The sequence below is a fragment of the Lathyrus oleraceus genome, chromosome 4, assembly GCF_024323335.1.
Source record: "Lathyrus oleraceus cultivar Zhongwan6 chromosome 4, CAAS_Psat_ZW6_1.0, whole genome shotgun sequence".
In the NCBI taxonomy this organism is placed as follows: domain Eukaryota; kingdom Viridiplantae; phylum Streptophyta; class Magnoliopsida; order Fabales; family Fabaceae; genus Lathyrus; species Lathyrus oleraceus.
The window spans coordinates 174985380-175005236 of record NC_066582.1 but is presented as its reverse complement, the minus strand read 5'-3'; the positions used below and the strand labels follow the sequence as shown (position 1 = coordinate 175005236).

The window sequence follows — 19857 nt, the reverse complement described above, 5'->3', positions numbered from 1 at the left end:
TCATTTTTCCAAACCATTCAATTTCAAAAGAATTTTCTCTTTTAAACATAAACATTGGGATGAAAAGGAGAATAGTAAGCTTCCGCTTCACTATCTCTCGACTATTCGAATAATTGGCGTACGCCATATTTCTCGGATTTTCGTCATTCAAATAAAACCCTAATAATCATACAAGCTCAAATCACATTTCAGATCAAATCCAATTTCACAAAATAAACTTTCACTCAAACTTCGATAGAGAATGGGAGGTGTACGCCTCGTCATTCCTTGATTATTTGAATAATTGGCGAGCGCCACATTGCTCAAATCATCTTTCAATCAAAACCTACCAATCCAAAATTCAAAATATCTTCGCAAGTCAAGTACGACATCTAAACATATCTTTTACAATTTAAACCTCGGATGATAAAAGAGGGGAGGCGTACGCCTCACCCTCTCTCGATTATTTGGATAATTGGCGAACGCCATATTGCACAAATTATCGACTTCTGACTAAAACACGTTAAATAAAGTTGGATAAAAGAATAAGTGGCGTACGCCTCATTATTCTTTGAATAAGCAAGTAGGAGGCGTACGCCTCACTACCGTGCGTATTCAACATCCACAAACAAACTTTCAAAATAATTCGAACGAAAAGGGACTAGAAGGCGGACGCCTTATTACTCCTCGAAAGAATTGGACGATTGGTGAACACCACATTGCTCAATCTTTCGTCGTTCTTCCAAAAACATCTTCAACAAATCAAACCTAACTTCTCGCCCCCCGAGCGATCGAAACCAAACCAAACACCCAAACACATCAAATCAACTCGTCACCCCCGCGTGACCAAAACCCTTTTCAAAAGAACACTGTCAATCCTTTCTAATGCGCACAACAAACCAGTGCTAGAGCCTCCACTGAGAGTAGACAAGTCAGCGTTTAGCTGTTAGAACGCCGACCTACACAGTCGTTCATCAAAACGAAACACACCAAATATTCGTAGTAGCCCGAACTACGAATGCTCTGATTTCATTATTGCACCATAAGAATACGTAGGCAGGAGATTGTTGTATCTTCGCGAGCACACTAATAAAAAACCTCCCATTGCCACCTCCTGAGGTCTTCATCCATATCTATCATCAATTCTAATCACTCGAAGCAAGCAGATAAACAATCAATTAACAGTCAAATAGCAAAATCAGACTAAGAGGTTCCCGTTGAGTACAACGGACGTGAGGGGTGCTAATACCTTCCCCTTGTGTAATCGACTCCCAAACCCGAATATGGTTGCGACGACCATTATTCTTATTTCTAAAGGTTTTCTCGATATTTTCCTATTCCTTCATTGGAATGAATAAAGTTCGGTGGCGACTCTGTTCGAACTAACATTTTTTCCGCGTCCTATCGCGAGGGATCGCATTATCACATTTTTTCAGGTGCGACACTACCCCACTGATCTGACTGGCCTTCTTCAACAATCTTCAATGCATCTTTGAATGAGGACATGGGTTCCCTAACTCTCTTTTCCTCAGCAATAGATAAGGCTTGGAACGGGGTTCCAACCTCATCCTCAGCTTCCACATAAGAGAAATATGACAGGTGGTTGACCAACAACGCCTTCTCCCCGCCAACGATAACAAGCTTCCCATTCTTGACAAACTTCAGCTTCTGAAGCAACGTTGAAGTAACGGCTCCTGCCTCATGAATCCATGCCCTTCCCAATAATCAGCTATAGGCCAGGTGGATATCCATTACTTGAAAAGTAATTTGGAAGTCACTCGGGGCTATCTTCACTGGAAGGTCCACTTCGCCAATCACAGTCTTGCGCGAACCATCAAAATCTTTGATGATCACGCCATTGTATCTCATCAGAGCCCCTTGATACGAAAATCTAAAAAGAGTTGATATCGGAAGCACATTCAGTGAAGACCCGGTGTCTACCAGGACATTCGACAGAGCTTCATCTTTACAATTCATCAAAATGTGTAGAGCCAAGTTATGATTTCTACCCTCCTCGGGGAGTTCTTCATCACAGAAACTGAGATTATTGCAGGACGTGATGTTAGCCGCAATATGATCGAACTGATCCATTGTAACATCATGTTCCACATAAGCTTGCTCAAGAACTTTCTGCAGTGCTTCTCTGTGCGCTTCTGAGTTCATTAATAGAGACAATACTGAGATCTCCGAGGGGGTTTGGAGCAACTGCTTCACCATATTGAATTCACTCTTCTTGATAAGTCTGGGTACCTCATCATCATCATTAGGCTTCAAGCCGCTGGATTAACCAGACTAACACTTTGGAGAACTAACAAATTCTATCAATGGTACATCAACCTTATTACTAACATATACATCCTCCACATTCTCTAGGAACACCGACCCAAACACATCAACCTTCTTACTAACAGATACATCCTCCACATTCATATCAAAAGAAAGTTATTTTCTTGAACTCATATAATACAACGGTTGCAAGCTTAATATGAGATAAAAGTTTTGTGTAACAGGTTATGGGTTGAACCTACTATAAAAGCTCAAAGTTGATAGTGTAAATCTCAATGTGTTATCCTTTAGGGCTAGACATATGCCTCGCAGTTTTTGGCCGAACCAAGATAAATATGGTGTGTTGTTTCTTATCCCTTATATATTTACATTATCGCATATATCTTCTTTTTTTCTTTTTACTCCTCCCTTCTTTAAAACCTATTTTTTCTAGTTTCTCAAAACTTTTTTACATCATAATTCATACTCCATTTGTTTGAATTCGCTTAGTCAACATTGATAGGATTTGGGGGGAGTGTCTGAGGGGTATGGCCTCGGGGAGGTAAACATGGAGGTAAACTCATCCTATATTTTTTTCTCAACTTTTGATATTATAATAGCAGTACATGCTTTAGGAAAAGAGATGAGCTTTTGATCACTTTTGAAGTTAGAACTCCATGAGCCTTGACCATGGGAACTTCTTGGTCTTTAATAGACTTAAGTTGTTTATTCACAACATCTTTAAGGTTAACCACATTCGTCCTCAACTCATAAGGGGTTCCAAACTTCTTTGCATTCTAATAATATTTGACAAGTCTATCAAAATACTCTTGATTGGATTTCTTGACAACGTCAAGTTCTTCCTTCAACTTCTTCTCCCTTTAAGGTACCTTCATTGTATCTGCGTTGGAGGTCTTCAGACACTTCTTTAGAGCAAATCTCTCATCACGTAGTCTTCCTGCAAAAAGGCTTAAACCTTTCCAACAATTATTTAGGATTTGATTGAAGGGAAATTACGAGAAAAATGCAACGGATAAATACAAACTCTCTTTGGTGGATCCTTACGAATAATTATGATCAGATATCGAACAATTACCTCTCATAGTGATGAACCTTTGAAGTCAATTTCAGAGAGTGATCACAAACACTGCACAAACTACAACACATATACTCATTCTACACTAACATAATATTTTCATTCATACTGCTAGTTGATTCGAATGAAGGCTTAAAGAGAGATGGTGGTAGTTTTAGGTTTTAGAAAACTGGAATTTCTAAAATGAATTTGGTCAAAAACTTATTTACTTTAGGGTTGGATTTTATTTATATAACCACTTATGCACCATATTTCACTTAAATGCACAATAACTTATGGTGTAACGCATTTCTCTAAGTAACGCTAGTACATTGCAAGACCATACCACTAAATAAGCTTCACTTATTTAAACTCGTCAATTTGTTCTTATTTGTGTGATTTTGTAGGTTCTCGTAATATTTAAAATTATATTAAATCGCACATTTAATATAATACATATTGAATGATATCTAACAACACATCAGTGTTACCTAAGTTACGAAAATGTCATGTCATGTGACAAAAAATTTATGTGATACTGATTATGTTTTTAATTACCCTTTTGCCCTCGTGTCTATATTGAGCACAAGACATATATAATGTCACCCTTGTCCAGTTCAATGATGTAGACAGACAACGAGTTCTTCTTTTTCTCCGGAGTTGGAGCGACTGTGTCATTTTAGTTCCAATCTATAAGAACAAGGAGAATATACAAAATTATGCAAATTATAAGAAAATTAAATTTATTGTCATACCATGAAGTTATGGGAAGAGTGATTGAACAAAGACTAAGAAAAGAGATCAAATTTTTTATAATTAATTATGTTGTATGCTTTAGAGGTCGATATGGAGCAATCTATCTACTACGACATGTGATAGAGCTATATCGGATAAAATAACAAGACTTGCACTTAATTTTCATTGACTTCAAGCAGGCGTATGTATGATAGAGTGCATAAAGATATTTTGTGAAAATCCCTAGAGAAAGTCGTTAAAATTGTCTATATTCGAGTTATCTAATATATGTATGAGGGGTATCGACTAATATGCCGACACGGGGTGGAGAGAATAACGACTTCCCCATTATACTAGGGTTGCTCCAGAGTTCAACCTAAGCCCTTACCTTTTTATTTTAATTTTGGAGGTACTCACAAAACACATCGAAGAGATGACACCAAGATATATGTTTTTTACAAATGTTATGATACTATTTGGAGAGTCGAATACGAATTTAAATGAGAGGTTAGAGACTTGGATACAAGTATTAAAAATGTATGATTTTTGCCTCCAGATCATTTGATTAAAATATCTTGAGTCTGTCAGACAAAATAATTAAAAAAAAGAATGAGATGTAAATCGTTGAAATTAAGTTGGGTGGATGAAATGAAAGTGTCTTCGATGATTTTATTTAATAGAATAGTACTGATTAAAAAAATCTTAAGATTAATGAGTTACTTATAAAAAAATATAATTTATAATAAAATATTATGGTATGGTTTAATCCATGTAGCCTATCTCATAAAGTTCATTAATAAAGTGAGTGGTAAAGTTCATCAATGGTAAACAAGTAATGGTCCTTGAATATATTTTATCGTTTAATGATAATGCAAACAAAACAGTAAAACCCTAGCCAATAGCCAGAACGGTCATATATTGTTGAAAGATTAGATGCTGTACACCGGAAGAAATTAAAGAAAAAAGGAAAACTTCCTTTTTCCCTCCCTGTTTCACCCAGGGAACAAACAGATCCATCACCCACCAAACCAAACACATGGCCCAGTATCTGCTATCATTAATCTCCAGCTAAATAAACACAACATTTCTGTTTGCAAATTCAAATATATATTTAATAAAAATAAAAATACATATTATCAATAGCCAATAAAGACACACCCCTCTTCGAGTGAGTGATGAACCTTTAATCAACCTACTACTAAAAAAAACCTTTATTGTTTTATCCTCATCAAATCAATCCCAACTAATCGAGATTGGGCTTCCAACCACGTTCTTCGCATTCCTCCATTCCAACCGTCCAAATCCATTCACCTTCTGCGGTGTAGAACCCAATGATGTAAACGTCACCGTATAAGGTTTCTTCTCATTTTCCTTAAAAATTAACTCCTCCGGTTCAACAGTGATTTTCACGGATTTTGAATCTGATGTTACTGAAGCCTTGTAACTTCCCGCGGGTCCCACGTTGGTGAGGATTCTCGTGTGTTTTACTACGTTGGCCCCACCCATTGTGTCGAAAACAACCGCAAACGATGGATAATTAAGATCATTCACACTGTATTTTTTACCCGCGTCACACTCGAATTTTCTCTTTGCTAAAGCAGTAATTTGAGTAGATGTGTAGTTTAACGCACAGAGAAAACCTAAGTAATCATCCACCGTTAAATCGTAAACAAGTCCGGGATCAAGTGCAGCGATAGGGTCCACGTGTCCTGATCCATGATCGAACGGTGTGGAGGGTTTACCAGTAGCACTGTCTTGTAAATTTTTACCGTCCTTGTAAGCCGTGTAAGCCGTTGTCATCAGCGCCGATCTAACAGCGGCTGGGCTCCACTCAGGATGAGCCGACTTAATCAAAGCGGCTAAACCACTCACGTGGGGACAGGACATGGAAGTACCAGAGATAATGTTAAAATCAACGCGCCTCTCATCAACCGGCAAACCGGTGGGTCCCACTGCTTTTGACCACCCCGCTAATATGTTGACACCTGGCGCGATAAGATCAGGTTTCAAGATCTGTGGTGTGATTGAGTTAGGTCCTCGTGAACTGAACGCTGCCACCACCGGAGATGGCTGAACACCCACTTTTGTTCCTTCGAAAACAATTTTCACCGTCGGTTTCGCCTCGGAAAATAGATATTTCTTGATTGCATTACCGGCTTTCTCGCCAACCGCCGTGGCTGGTAATAGATGTGTGTCAGCAACAAGCTCCTCGCCGTTTGCGGCAGTGTTGGCTAGCACCATACCTAATCCTCCGGCCGCCTTCACCACAGCTCCTTTCTGAACCCTAGCATTCATCCCACGGTCACAGAAAACAATCTTCCCAGCAACTAATTCCGGCGATAAAGTTCCCGTCATACACAAATTCCCGTTGGTAGCGTTAGTAGCATTCCCGGCGTAAATCAACGGTAACGGAGAATCCGGCAAAGCGTTTCCTCGATAGAGAGAAACACCGGAATAGTTAAGTCCGTTACCAAGACTAACGGTCGCAGGGAAGTCACGATCCAGTGTACCAGCACCCACGGTAGTAATCCATGGAGCTACATTAGATAGAGAATAAGCACTTGGACCCGCATTCCCAGCGGAGCAAGAAATTAGAATCCCTTTCTCCATCGCCGCAAAAGAACCTATAGCTACACTGTCTCTATAATAATCAGACATTCCACCACCGAGAGAAAGAGACAGAACATTAACACCGTCCGAAATAGCTTTATCAATAGCAGCTAAAATGTCGGAGCTAAAACAACCTCCTTTCCAACAAACCTTGTATGCAGCAACTCTAGCGCGTGTGGCCATCCCACGCGCCGTCCCTGAAGCGTAACCGAAGAGGCTAGCACCGGTAACAACCGAACCAGCTGCTGTAGTTGATGTATGAGTACCATGCCCGTCGTCGTCTCTAGGAGATTTCGACTCTGTGGTTTCATCAATAGGACCTAACATGGCTTCAACTCCCTTGGAAAAATACCTTGCTCCAATCAATTTTTTGTTGCAGTTTGAAGCTGTAAAATTCGTACCTGTGTCACACGCGCCTTTCCATGTTGTGGGTATAGGTCCAAATCCAGTGTCGTCGAAGCTTTTGCTTTCAGGCCAAACACCGGTATCTAAAACACCGACAACAACCTCGCTTGCTGAACTTGATTCCGGGAACATCTCTGCGCTTTTATCAAGGCCAAGAAACTGAGGAGTCCTTGTCGTGTGAAGCTCGTATTTAACCTCCGGCAACACCGCTAGAATCCCCGTTTGGCTCTCGAGCAAACGAGCTTCTTCAGCAGTTAATCTGGTTGAGAATCCATGGATCGCGTTTTCATATGTATACATCATTTCAGCTGACTCAGAAACAGATTGTAACGACGATTCATACCATACAGTATGATGCTCATAACTCTCTGGCATTTCAGATTTCGCCATGTGCACTATGTAAGTGCTCTTCAAGGAAGAAGACGCGTCGCTGAAACCCATTAACAGAACTAAGAGAACCACGGAGAAAGATTTCTGAAACGAGAACTCCATGGTTGGATATTTTTTTTCTCACCCTCAAGATCTTGGAAGGAGATTGGGTAAGAGTGGAGAATCGTAAGGATAGCTATTATAGATATTATAACTAGATAATAAAGATAAAAAAGACTACTTTATGAATGCAGCTTTTTAATGCATAGATTTTGTAGCTTTTGTTCCACCAAAGTGTGAAAAAAGCTAAGGTATTAGCGGTGAGTGGTTGTCTGTTTATAAGAATTATTGCATTGTGACAAAAACTATAAAGAAAGACAGACAGAGAGAGAGGGAGTGGAGATAGATAGTAGTGGAAGCAAAAGCAAAGAATGGCAATATATGATTGATTGCTTCACTACATTCACATGTGGGGGAGTATATATCCGTTGCAAGTGCGTGACATCTTTTTCTTGTCCTTTATTTTCTTTTTTTTCTGATATACTAACTGATAAATAAATAAAAAACCAGTTATTTACAGTTTAATATTGCAGGCGTTCCGTCACGAAATCACGTTCCCGAAACGTAATTTCATACACCAATCCTTTACCTACTATATCTTGAATGAATAAACTCTCAACTGTGTCTCTTTGTAGATATTTTATTATAAGCTTTATAATTGGTGCATGTTTAGTGTGTACGATGTTAAAGAGAAAGAGATAAGATGTTGTAAATCACGCAAGGTGACTCACGGGTATGTATTGTGGTGGACATTAGACAATCCTCGCTTAACCTTATTAATGGACAGAGATTTTAATTTTGTACCTACTTGTTTCTTCGTCTATACCTGCCAACCAAACGAGTCTATTTTTTTCTTCTACTTTTGCTTGTTTAGCTGTTAAGTTTTGTTAAGAAAGGAACGGTCATTGTTGTACCAAAAAGAAGGAATTCATGTTCACGGGTTTCGTTACTTTCTTTTTTATATAAATACACGGATTTTATTTCTGTGGTGAGAGTTTGGAAAGATATACTACATATATAATAAGTAACATATCAACGACGATAGATTATATGTACACGTTATTTAACTTCATTGCGTATCAAAGACACTATATAATGGATATTTCCACTTTTAACAATAGCAGGATGAAACTTAAGTTTACCTTATTAAAATATTTAAAAATTTAAGTCTGGATCATCTGATTGTTTGGTAGAGTAAGTTATTGAATTAATGAGAATTGAGGATTAAATGTTTGTTATCTTTTTTTATAAAAAGACGGTCACTTTTATAAAAAAAAAAAAAGAAAAATATAAGTTGTTCAAAACTTATTTGAAATAAAATTTTCTTAGAGTTAAATTTATTTTGTTATTAAGAGTTTATGTTGCAATTACTTAATTTTCTGCACTATTTTATTAGAATCTTTTACTTAAATAATTCAGTTTTTTAAAAAAATTCTCAAAAAATCCATTTTTTAGATTAATTCTCAAACTACTTCACTTTAAAAAAAAAGATAATACATAGGTGTCAGATGAATTGGTGTCTACCCTTAATTTTAAAAATGAGGTGTCAATTGAATTTGTTACATCACATGGTGCTGCCAATTCAATTGACACTTACCCTTAATTTTAAAGAGGAGACATCAATTGAATTGGCTACATCACATGGTGTTGTCAATTCAATTGGCGCCCATATGTAGAAAATGAGAGGAGGCGTCAATTGGTCTGCCTCCTCCATGTATTGTGTAATTTTTTTTGTATAAATAGAGATGTTGTGTGATTCACTTTTTCACATCTCTTTTCATTATACTGCGAACATGGTTCGTCTTCGTCACTGTTATGGAAAAAATGATTTATTCGAGAGACAAGTCTCTGATGGAGATGCTCTTCTGGAACATCTATCGTTTCGAGCAACTATATAAGGAGTTAGTTCGTTGGTTAGACGGAAACATACCTGAAGGCGAAAAATTAGAAGTATTGAGAAACTCGATATCGTACATGGATGAGTGCGAGTAAAAAATGATAAGGATGCTAGGAAAGTGATGTTTGGACCAAATGATATCAGTTTGATTGTTGTAATCAGTTAAAAATATTATTTTTAAATGTTGTGGTTAAGTATTTTTATCTTTTTTTATATATGTTGTTTGTGTTGTTTATTCAGACTTGTTCAGTTTTATGTGTGTTTAAGTTAGAGTGGTGTTTGTTGTTAACCTTGTTGTAACAAAAAGTTTTTAATATATCAAAGTCAAAGGTTACAAAAATTGAAAGAAGAGACTGTAAGACCCCAATTTTGTCCCTAAGATCCCTCATGGCATCATATCATATCATATCATTACCTCAAGGATCATTGTGCACCTTGCCTCCCTCCCTTGTGGATGGGTTATCTTTTGAGAGTGGTTCTTGATCACCAAGCATGTTTGGCATATTGTATATCATTGCTTTTCATTTGTTTACTAACCAAAAGTACAAAAATATTGTCATCTAACCTTGTTACTTGCAGATGAAGCAACATTAGGTCAAGCCAGTCAAAGACAGTCATTGAGCAATAGATGGTGACCATTCTTGAGAATTTGGGCACCATGATCATTCATAAGAGTTCATGTGAGCTATGGCATCATTTTGAATCAAGATCTCAAGGGGAAGAGGCTTGGATTTCATCTGAGCACAGCCAGGTCAATTGAAACCCTAGAAAAGTCAACACAAGTCAATTGTGCATTCAATCATGGATTTGAAGGTGGGAGATGGTTATAAAGGCCTCATTCATGTCCATACAAGTCTCATTTGACATGTCAAACATCAACATTGAGGAATTTGAGGTCAGATGAAAAGTTTCCAAAAATAGTAAGTGACCTGTAATTTCAAACTGTCAAAAATGGAAAGGTCTTCTCCTCAAGTTTACATCATCAAGAAAGCTTCAAATCAAATTTTGTCCAACATGAAAGTTGAAGATCTTGCTCTCACCTTTCCAAAAAGTCCAAGAACTTGAATTTCTCATTTGTGGTTGAGAAGATATAGATCAATCTTTGTCAATGGAATTTGAACTTCAAGCTTGCATAACTTTTGCACCAAAAGGCCAATTGAAGTGGTTCTTTTTGGAACATTTCTCTCTTGATCTCTACTATCCAATATGTGCATCATATTTCATCAATTCTCATCACAAAAATATTGGCATTTTCACTTGAAATTCATTTGAATTTTGGAGGGAAATTTCCAATTTGAAAAATATGCATTGCCTTTACATTTTTCCAATGGCATTTGATTCAAAATCACATTTGAAGTGCATTTCAAGCAAGAACCGTGTACTGTTCCATTGCCATGCACATGTGAGGGTGTTTTGGCCATTTTGCATCAACACTTGAATTTCACTAATCCTTGGCATTTTGGCTAAACATGATTAATAAAGGTGATTAACAGATGGTATATAACCATAATCCTAACAGAAAATGATAACAACAACTTCATAATTTCAGATCTAAAAATTCTCTCTCAATTTTCTCTCAACTTTTTCATCCAAATTCTGCATAAACATTGCATGATTCTTGGTTTGTTCATCATCTATATGCATAATTGAAGATTGTTGAAGCAAGATCTTGAAGAATTCAGTAAGAATCGAGACTGTTGAACCTTGATGCACATCCATGGCAGCTGAAATTTCTGGATAAATCGAGCATTGTTGAGTTATTCTTTCTCATCCATTCATTCATCTAAGCTTTGAGGAGGATCTGTTGCACCTTTCCAGGACCTGAACTGCACGATTCCACTTCTGTTTCTCCAGCAAGGTTAGATTTCGACTTCCATGATTTATGAAATTGATGGATGCTTATTGTAGATCTTCCAATGCTGATCATGCTGAGCTTTAGATCTCTTGATTTCATGCAGTAATGAAGTAGTTGTGATGATTTTAAGTTTTGACATGTTAAACTTGTTGTGCTCGATTTGTTTGATACAGTTAGAATTAGGTCAAATTAATACTGGATTGTTGATGTGTGATGTGAGATGAATCCAATGGTATGCTGTTTGTGAATTTCTGTGCATGTTGGTTCTTGGTGATGATGAACACGATGAACATGGATGAACTTGTTAGGGTTTTCGTTTCCAGGCTGAGTTTGATCCTCATAGGGCGCTTGTGCATGCGTTTTCATGTTATTACTCATGTATTGGTCCAAGTGTCGGCTTCTGGTTGGCCAGTGTTTCAATTAAATGAAACGCGGCGTTTAACCTGGCGCCTCATTTCAAATTCGCCTTCACTTTGATTCCAGGCGGAGGCATTTCCAAATTAGACCTTGGCATTTTATTTCATTACTTCATGTATCCATGCCATGCCTTGTTCATATGTTTTTTTAATTTTTCTCTTCATTCAAAAATTCATAACTCAATGAATACTTATCCAATTCACATGAGATTTTTTTCACATTGTTCCACGTGATGTCTACTATTTTTTGATGATTTTTCCAGAATTTGTGCTCGGTTGGATTTTAAATTTGCCTAGGGATTGTTCATGCATATGCTATCTTGTACCTTGCTTACCATTTTGGTTGTGAAATGATGTTGGTTAATCCAATGAATATGAAAATTGACATGCTTAAACTAGACACTTTGCATGATCTTTTGGTGTTGAGTTTGCATTTTTAGCATTTCTGGCTGATGAGATATGATATGATTAATGTAGGTGTGACAATGTGTGTCACACCTTTGCTTGCTTGATTTGCTGATTTTATTTACCATGCCAAATAAATGCCAATTGATGTTAATTTTTGCATGATGCTACTTCTGGATGTTAGGATTGATCATGAATTTTTGTGGAATTTTTAGATTCATTTCTGATTTGTTTGAGATTTTCTTTCCTGGTTAGTCATGTTTGAACTTTTGATGAGTGTTGAACTTAGAAGATTTGTGAAATGCTTATGCCTTATCATATGAACTTGAAATTTTACACATGTTTTCTAGACACATTGAGGTTTATTGTGGCTTTGGTTTGAGTCATTTATCACTTGTCATCTCTGTTTTAGGACTGCCTTAAGTTGATGTATCAATTTATGCCTCCTTTGAGCTTGTTTATGCTTACCATGACTTGATAAATTTCTTTGACATGCTTAAACTTCTCCAAATGCCTTGATTTTTGGTGTGTTGATCATTTGATGTGTGCTGTTTAGCCTTGATTTTTCTTGAGATTTATTGAGCCATTGTTGAATTAATATGCCTTGGTTCATTCTGTTTGCTTCAATGAGCTTTCAAATTGCATACATTGACATGATTTGTTTATGAAATGAATTTGATGAATGCTATTGACATGAGACCACTTGGATGGTGTTCTAATTTGATTGAGCTTGATTCTTGTCAATTTTCATGTTCTGTTTTGGATTATTTCTCCTTCTTTGACCCTAGGCTTTGGCCTAAGGGTTTGCTTCTCATGTTTGAGTTTGTTTTCAGGTTAAGAAGTACATGGCCATAAGGAGATTAATGCACATTGCTTGAGTTGGTTATTTGATTGTTATTGACTAACCTTGACTTGTTTTTTAGGATGCTTTGAGCTCATTTGAGTTGAGCTTGTGCCTTGCACATAGTAGCCTTACTTGTTTGATTGTGCATTGTCTGTTGACTGTTGGATTATCTGTTTGACTTTTTGAATTGAGTACTGATTGAGTTGGATTGTTTTCAGGTACATTAGTTGCTTAAGTTCATTTTGAACTTGCTTTTTCTTGGTTGCTTAACCAATTAGGTATAATCTCTCTTCTTCATGTAGTCTGGAAGACCTGGTTTGTTGTGTGGCCAGGCACCTGTCTGAAGTCCTCCTTAAGAGGCAATGTTTGTGATTGTTTATCTTTGTCCCCAAGCAGGAAAAGTCCTTTGATGAGGCAATTGGTAGATAAAAGAGATGTGTAGTCCATCTCCTACTATTCTGTGTGTCATCCCTTTGCTCACATTACATGTTGATGCATTGTGGATCTTAACCCAAGATCTATAGAGTCATTCACTTGTGGAGAGAGTTCCAACTTTCTGAACTCCCACACCTTCTATCATTTGAAGCTCTCCCTGACCAGGGATAAGAGCTATGAGGCACACCCCTCATCTCCATTTCATCTGCTTCACCTTAACTCTCAATGTTAAGGTTAAGAGCACCAATTACCCCATTCCAGTTGACTTTAAAGTCCAACCCTTGCTTGAGCCTAATTGCTTGTGTATAGTGTGTGCTAAATGACTTTGTTTGATTGATTGCTTAATTCATCTGTGCATGTTTGTCTGTTTGCCTTTGTGCGTTTATCATCATTAATTGTTCATTAGTGCATGATCATCATTTCATATCTTTGTGACACATCTTTGTTTGTCCATTGAGGAATCAGTTGTAAGTCCATTTATTGGCCATTGTTCCTATGATTTGGAAGGGATTGAGTGTAAGACCATTTCATTGGCCACTTATGTCCTCTTTGCTTATTGCATTTGTTTGTTTGTTGTATGTGAGGATTCAATTGTAAGTCCATGTTGTTGGCATTTGTTTTCCCATGATCATCTGTTGGAGATTGGTATAAGTCCAGATAGATTGGCATCTGATATCCTTGTTTTGTTTTGCTTTAGGAGATTGGAATAAGTCCATTTATTGGCATCTGATATCCTTGTTTGTTTTAGGAGATTGGTGTAAATCCATTGATTGGTATCCGGTATCCGCTTTTGTGTGTGAGATTGGTATAAGTCCATTTATTGGCATCCGGTATCATTGTTTTATTTTAGGAGATTGGTGTAAATCCATTGATTGGTATCCGGTATCCGCCTTTGTTTGTGAGATTAGTGTAAGTCCATTGATTGGCATCCGGTATCACCTTGCTTTTTATTTGCTTACTTGCATTGTTGCTTCATTCCAAAGGACACACTTGAATCATCTTCTATATGATCTCAAGAGGTGAACTTCTAAGAAGTTTTACACTACTTCATCCCCATCCTTTTGTTTCAAAAACCCTTTTCACTTGTTGACTTTTAAAACTTGTAAATACATATTGTGCAAACATTTTCATCTCTTTTCAAATTAGAAACCTGGACCTTAAGTCCTTGACTTTTCAAAATCCATTTCATAACACTTCTTTGAATTGAATCCTAATCATACTTTGACCATATTTTGTAAATACTCATAATCAATTAACTTCACCCATTCAATTGTTTTGTGGCTTTGTCCATTGTTGATATGTTTTCATACATTAGCCATAGGTTTCAATTCTCATAGTGGTTGATGTAAATCTCACCACATCCTTAGTGAGTTGATTGTAAGTCTTCCATACTTATTATAGGGTTAATCCCTCACTAGTATGTTGAAGCTATCCTTGCATGGTGGATTGTTGGTCTTGGTTGAGTTTTCTCCCGTTGAGAATGAAAAGCCTTAGTGCTCTTGTTTTAAAATGAACCCACTCATATTTTGGAAATCTTTTAGCTGAACTACGGCGTTTTGATCCTTACCTTTCATGGAAGGTATGTAGGCAACGGGTTCATCCGTTCAAACACAAAAACAATAAAAATTGTATATTCTTTTCTCATCTTCCCAATCATGTTTGCACAATATGTCATAAACAAATTGTAGGTGTTTAATTGGCTGCATTATATGGTAAAACACTAGATGGTTACTAATGTCTTGACTGATGTCATGACATGTATGTGTGACTACAGTATAGTTACTGCAGAACTAGCTAACACAGGATTTATTGAATGTCAAACTGGATGTTGTGACATTCATACCTGTCAACAGATACTAAGGAATAGAACAGCAGGTGTTCTGTTAGAATTTAGTATCTATTTCCAGTCTGGTTATCAAGGAAAGACCAGACCTGGCATAAGGCCTACTGACTGAATGTCAAACTGGATGTTATGACATTCATCATTGACAGCAGCTGCTGAAGATTAGACAGAGTGGTGTTCTGCTATACTTCAGCATGTAACTTAGTTTGTTCTTCAAAAGAATAACATAACTAACTTAAGGCCAATTGTGTAAATGTTAAGTTGGACACTTTGACATTTATTAATGTAAGCTTTCACTGTAGTATGGCCATTTTGATCATGTACAGGTCAGCAAAATTGTACAGTCTGTTTTCTGGAAAAACAGACTCAACATATGGACCTTGATGTCAAGCTGAATGTCGTGACATTCATGCCTGACAGCATATGCTATATTGTAGGTTGTTCAGTTTTCTGTTTCAGCTTTTTCTCAGGCTATTCTTCAGGAAGTCAACAGCTTAGAGAAAAACCAGGAAATCAACAACTAATCTACATTCAATGAACCTAACAAATAGCCTATTTGTTAGTAACCTAAATGTTGAATTTATGGGAACTTGTGTGACCTTAAATTCAGGAGAATACAGGTGCAAAAGCCCAGGATACTGCAATATAAAAGGAAGGCGTTCCTTCATTCAGTTTCAGGGATTTTGAAGCGTGAAGATTAAGTGTGTCCATCATACTTCACTGCTGTATTTTTGTGAGTCTTGTATTAGACGTATCTTGTAAGCCAAGTCATTATCAAGTAGATGATAGCTTTGGCATAGGGTGTTCATTGAGTTGTAAGTGTTGTGTCACTCAAAGCTTTTAAGCGTGAGTGCTGTGTATCTTGATTAAAGCTGTGAAGCACAATCAAGAGTTGTTTGAAGTGTGACTTCAACTTGTCTTTAATATTGTTTAAAGATAGTAATCACTGAGGTGATTGAGGGGGAGTGAGTAGGAACTCTGATCTTAGGTTAAGATTGAAATTGCATTGGGTAGGGATTAAGTGATAAGTTGTAAACGGGTGAGTTTAGCTTTGAATTGATACTACTAATAGTGGATTTCCTCCCTGGCTTGGTAGCCCCCAGACGTAGGTCATGTTGGACTGAACTGAGTGAACAATTACTTGTGTTATTTACTGCACTTACTGTTAAGTTCTGCTTAATCCCTGTCTGTGCAGAACTGGATGTCATAACAACCAGTGTGACATCCAAAGTCTGATAACTAGAATTTCAATTGGCATCAGAGCAGGCACCCTGCCTGTGAATTTCTGGGTGAGATCTAGGGAAGTTACTTTCTAGTACCATGGACAAGGATTTAGGACACTCAAACAGACCACCCATGTTGGATGGCTCTAATTATGATGACTGGAAGCCTCGTATGATAGCCTTCTTAAGGTCTCTAGACAGCAAAGTCTGGAGAGCTGTCAACAAAGGATGGGAACATCCAATGAGGACAGGTGAAGATGGAGTCAGTGTACAGATTCCTGAAGAAGAGTGGGACAAGGAGCAAGAGGCATTAGCTCTTGGAAATTCCAAGGCCTTGAATGCATTGTTCAATGGAATCAGCAAGAACATCTTCAGGCTGGTACACCACTGTGAACTAGCTAAGGAAGTTTGGGATACCCTCAAGGTAACTCATGAAGGTACTTCCAAGGTGAAGATGTCCAAACTTCAGATGCTGACCACCAAGTTTGAAAATCTGAGGATGAAAGAGGATGAGACTATTCATGACTTTCACCTGAATATTCTTGAAATTGCAAACACCTCTGGTGGACTAGGTGAGAAAATGGCTGAAGAGAAACTTGTAAGAAAGATTCTCAGGTCCTTGCCTAAGAGATTTGCTATGAAGGTCACAGCCATAGAGGAGGCACAGGACATCTGCAACATGAAGGTGGATGAACTCATTGGTTCCCTCCAAACCTTTGAAATGGGCTTGGGTGAGTATGCTGAGAAGAAGAACAAAAGCATAGCCTTTGTATCTAATGCTGAAGAGGAGTCAGAAGCAGGATATACTGGAGGTGATGAAAGTATATCAGAAGCCTTAGCCATGCTTGGGAGACAGTTCATCAAGCTCATAAAGAAATTTGAGCAACAGGGTAGACCTAATGTCAAGAACATCCCGTCTGACATAAATAAAAGATCAACTTCTGAAGAAAAGGTCACCCAAGGCAAGGGAATCCAATGCCATGGATGTGAAGGATATGGTCATATTAAGGATGACTGCCCTACCTTTCCCATGAGGCAAAGGAAAGGGTTATCTGTCACCTGGACAAAAGAAGACACTGAGAGTGAATCTGAAGGAGAATCGGCCAAACATGTCACTGCACTGACCAGTGTTTGTGCCTCTGAGGATAACTCTAGTGGAGATGAGCTCACCTTGGATGAACTTGCTGTCTCATATAAAGAATTATGTGTTAAAAGTGCAGAAGTTTGCATCCAAGGAGAAAAGCATAAGAAACTCATCAAAGAGCTAGAAGCTGAGAAACTAGAACAACTGAAAGTCATAGAGGGTCTGAAGGGTGAGATTTCTTCGCTGATCTCTAAGCTAGACCAAATGACCAAATCCATCAAAATGTTGAATAAGGGATCTGACACCTTGGAAGAGATCCTGAAGACAGGACAGAAGTCTGGAACCACATCTGGTTTAGGCTTTGGGAAAAGATCCTCAGCTGAACGCAAACGCCCAAAGGCTAAAGTTCAGAAACCCAAAGGGAAGTCACATCCAAAGTCACAACATCGAGGAACCAGAATGAACAATCATCAGAAGAAGAAATTCAAGAGATGGAAATGTCATTACTGTGGTAGATTTGGTCACATAAAACCATTCTGCTATAGGCTGCATGGTTACCCAAACCAGACCCCTCAAGGTAGGCCTAAGAAACAGGTGTGTATGCATAATGTCCCCATCAAGAAACAAACATGGGCGGCTAAGCAGACACCTCAGGTCAATCCTAAGCAGCTGGCATCTAAGATTCACTTCTCGCCTGAGAATCAACAGTGTGTTGCTAACCTTGCTCACACTTCTTCAAGGGGACATATCAGACAAGATTGGTACCTTGATAGTGGCTGCTCAAGGCATATGACTGGGATGAACAACCTAGTGGTGAATCTACATTCTACTAACACCAAGTTTGTGACATTGGGTGATGGAACTAAAAGAAAAATAAAAGGTGTTGGCAAACTGGACTGTTCTGGAGTGCCAAAACTGAATAATGTGCTGTTAGTAAGAGGACTAACTGCAAACCTCATCAGCATAAGTCAGCTGTGTGATCAAGGGTTTCATGTTCAGTTTACTAAGGAGCTATGCATTGTGACAAATGGTGACAATCATGAAGTTATGAGAGGAACCAGGTCCAAGGATAACTGCTACCTGTGGGAACCTGAAGTCTCAAACTTTTCCACAACATGCTCCTCAGCCAAGGAAGAACAGGATGTGAAGTTGTGGCATAGACGTCTTGGACATCTCCACTTACGGGGAATGAAGAAGATAATATCCAAGGAAGCTGTCAGAGGAATTCCAAAGCTCCTGATTGATGAAGGAAGAGTCTGTGGAGAATGCCAGGTGGGCAAGCAAACCAAGATGTCACATCCAAAGTTGGGACATCCCACAACCTCCAGAGTTCTGGAACTGTTGCACATGGACCTAATGGGACCTATGCAGGTTGAAAGTCTTGGTGGGAAGAAATATGCATACGTGGTGGTGGATGACCATTCCAGATACACGTGGATAAGCTTCATCAGAGAGAAGTCAGATACATTTGATGTCTTCAAAGACCTGTGCATAAGACTTCAAAGGGAAAAGGACAATGGTGTGGTCCGGATTAGAAGTGATCATGGTACGAAGTTCAAGAATTCCAAGTTTGATGAGTTTTGCTCGTCTGAAGGAATAAGTCATGAGTTCTCCTCACCTATAACTCCTCAGCAGAATGGAATAGTTGAAAGAAAAAATAGAACTATTCAAGAATCTGCCAGAGCAATGATGCACTTCTGGGCTGAAGCAATGAACACCGCATGCTATGTTCACAACAGAGTCACCTTGAGAAAAGGAACCTCCTCCACTCTATATGAAATATGGAAAGGCAGAAAACCCACTGTGAAGTACTTTCATATCTTTGGAAGTAAATGCTACATTCTCACAGATCGTGAACAGAGAAGGAAGCTAGATCCCAAAAGTGATGAAGGTATATTTTTGGGATACTCCACAAACAGCAGAGCCTACAGAGTGTTCAACTACAGGACCAATGTCCTGATGGAATCCATAAATGTCATTGTGGACGATAAAGAGGAAGGAACCGATGTCATGGAGGATGTTGAAACATTCCTTGACAGTTCAACTGACAGTCCAGTCAAGTCTGAAGAAGTACATGAACCTCCTCCTGAATATGAAGTAGATGCAACCACGAAAGTGCCATCTATCAGAATTCAGAAAGACCACCCTAAGGATCTTATCATAGGGGATCCCACCAGTGGTGTAACTACCAGGTCAAGAGGAATAAACTCAAATTCCTGCTTTGTATCCAAGGTTGAACCAAAGAATGTGAAGGAAGCCCTGACTGATGAATACTGGATCACTGCCATGCAAGAAGAACTTGAGCAGTTCAAAAGGAATGAAGTCTGGGAGCTAGTTCCAAGACCTGAAGGGACCAA

At 38.2% G+C, this 19857-nt stretch overlaps 1 protein-coding gene across 1 annotated transcript; it reads right to left on the bottom strand.

Annotated features, from left to right (window-relative positions):
- Nucleotides 1-4953: 4953 nt before the first annotated feature.
- On the bottom strand, nucleotides 4954-8244 carry LOC127074386 (subtilisin-like protease SBT1.7). The gene has a single exon (XM_051015697.1). It carries the CDS (start codon nucleotides 7559-7561, stop codon nucleotides 5288-5290), a length of 2274 nt encoding a protein of 757 aa, XP_050871654.1. The 5' UTR covers nucleotides 7562-8244; the 3' UTR covers nucleotides 4954-5287.
- Between the last annotated feature and the right edge of the window lie 11613 nt (nucleotides 8245-19857).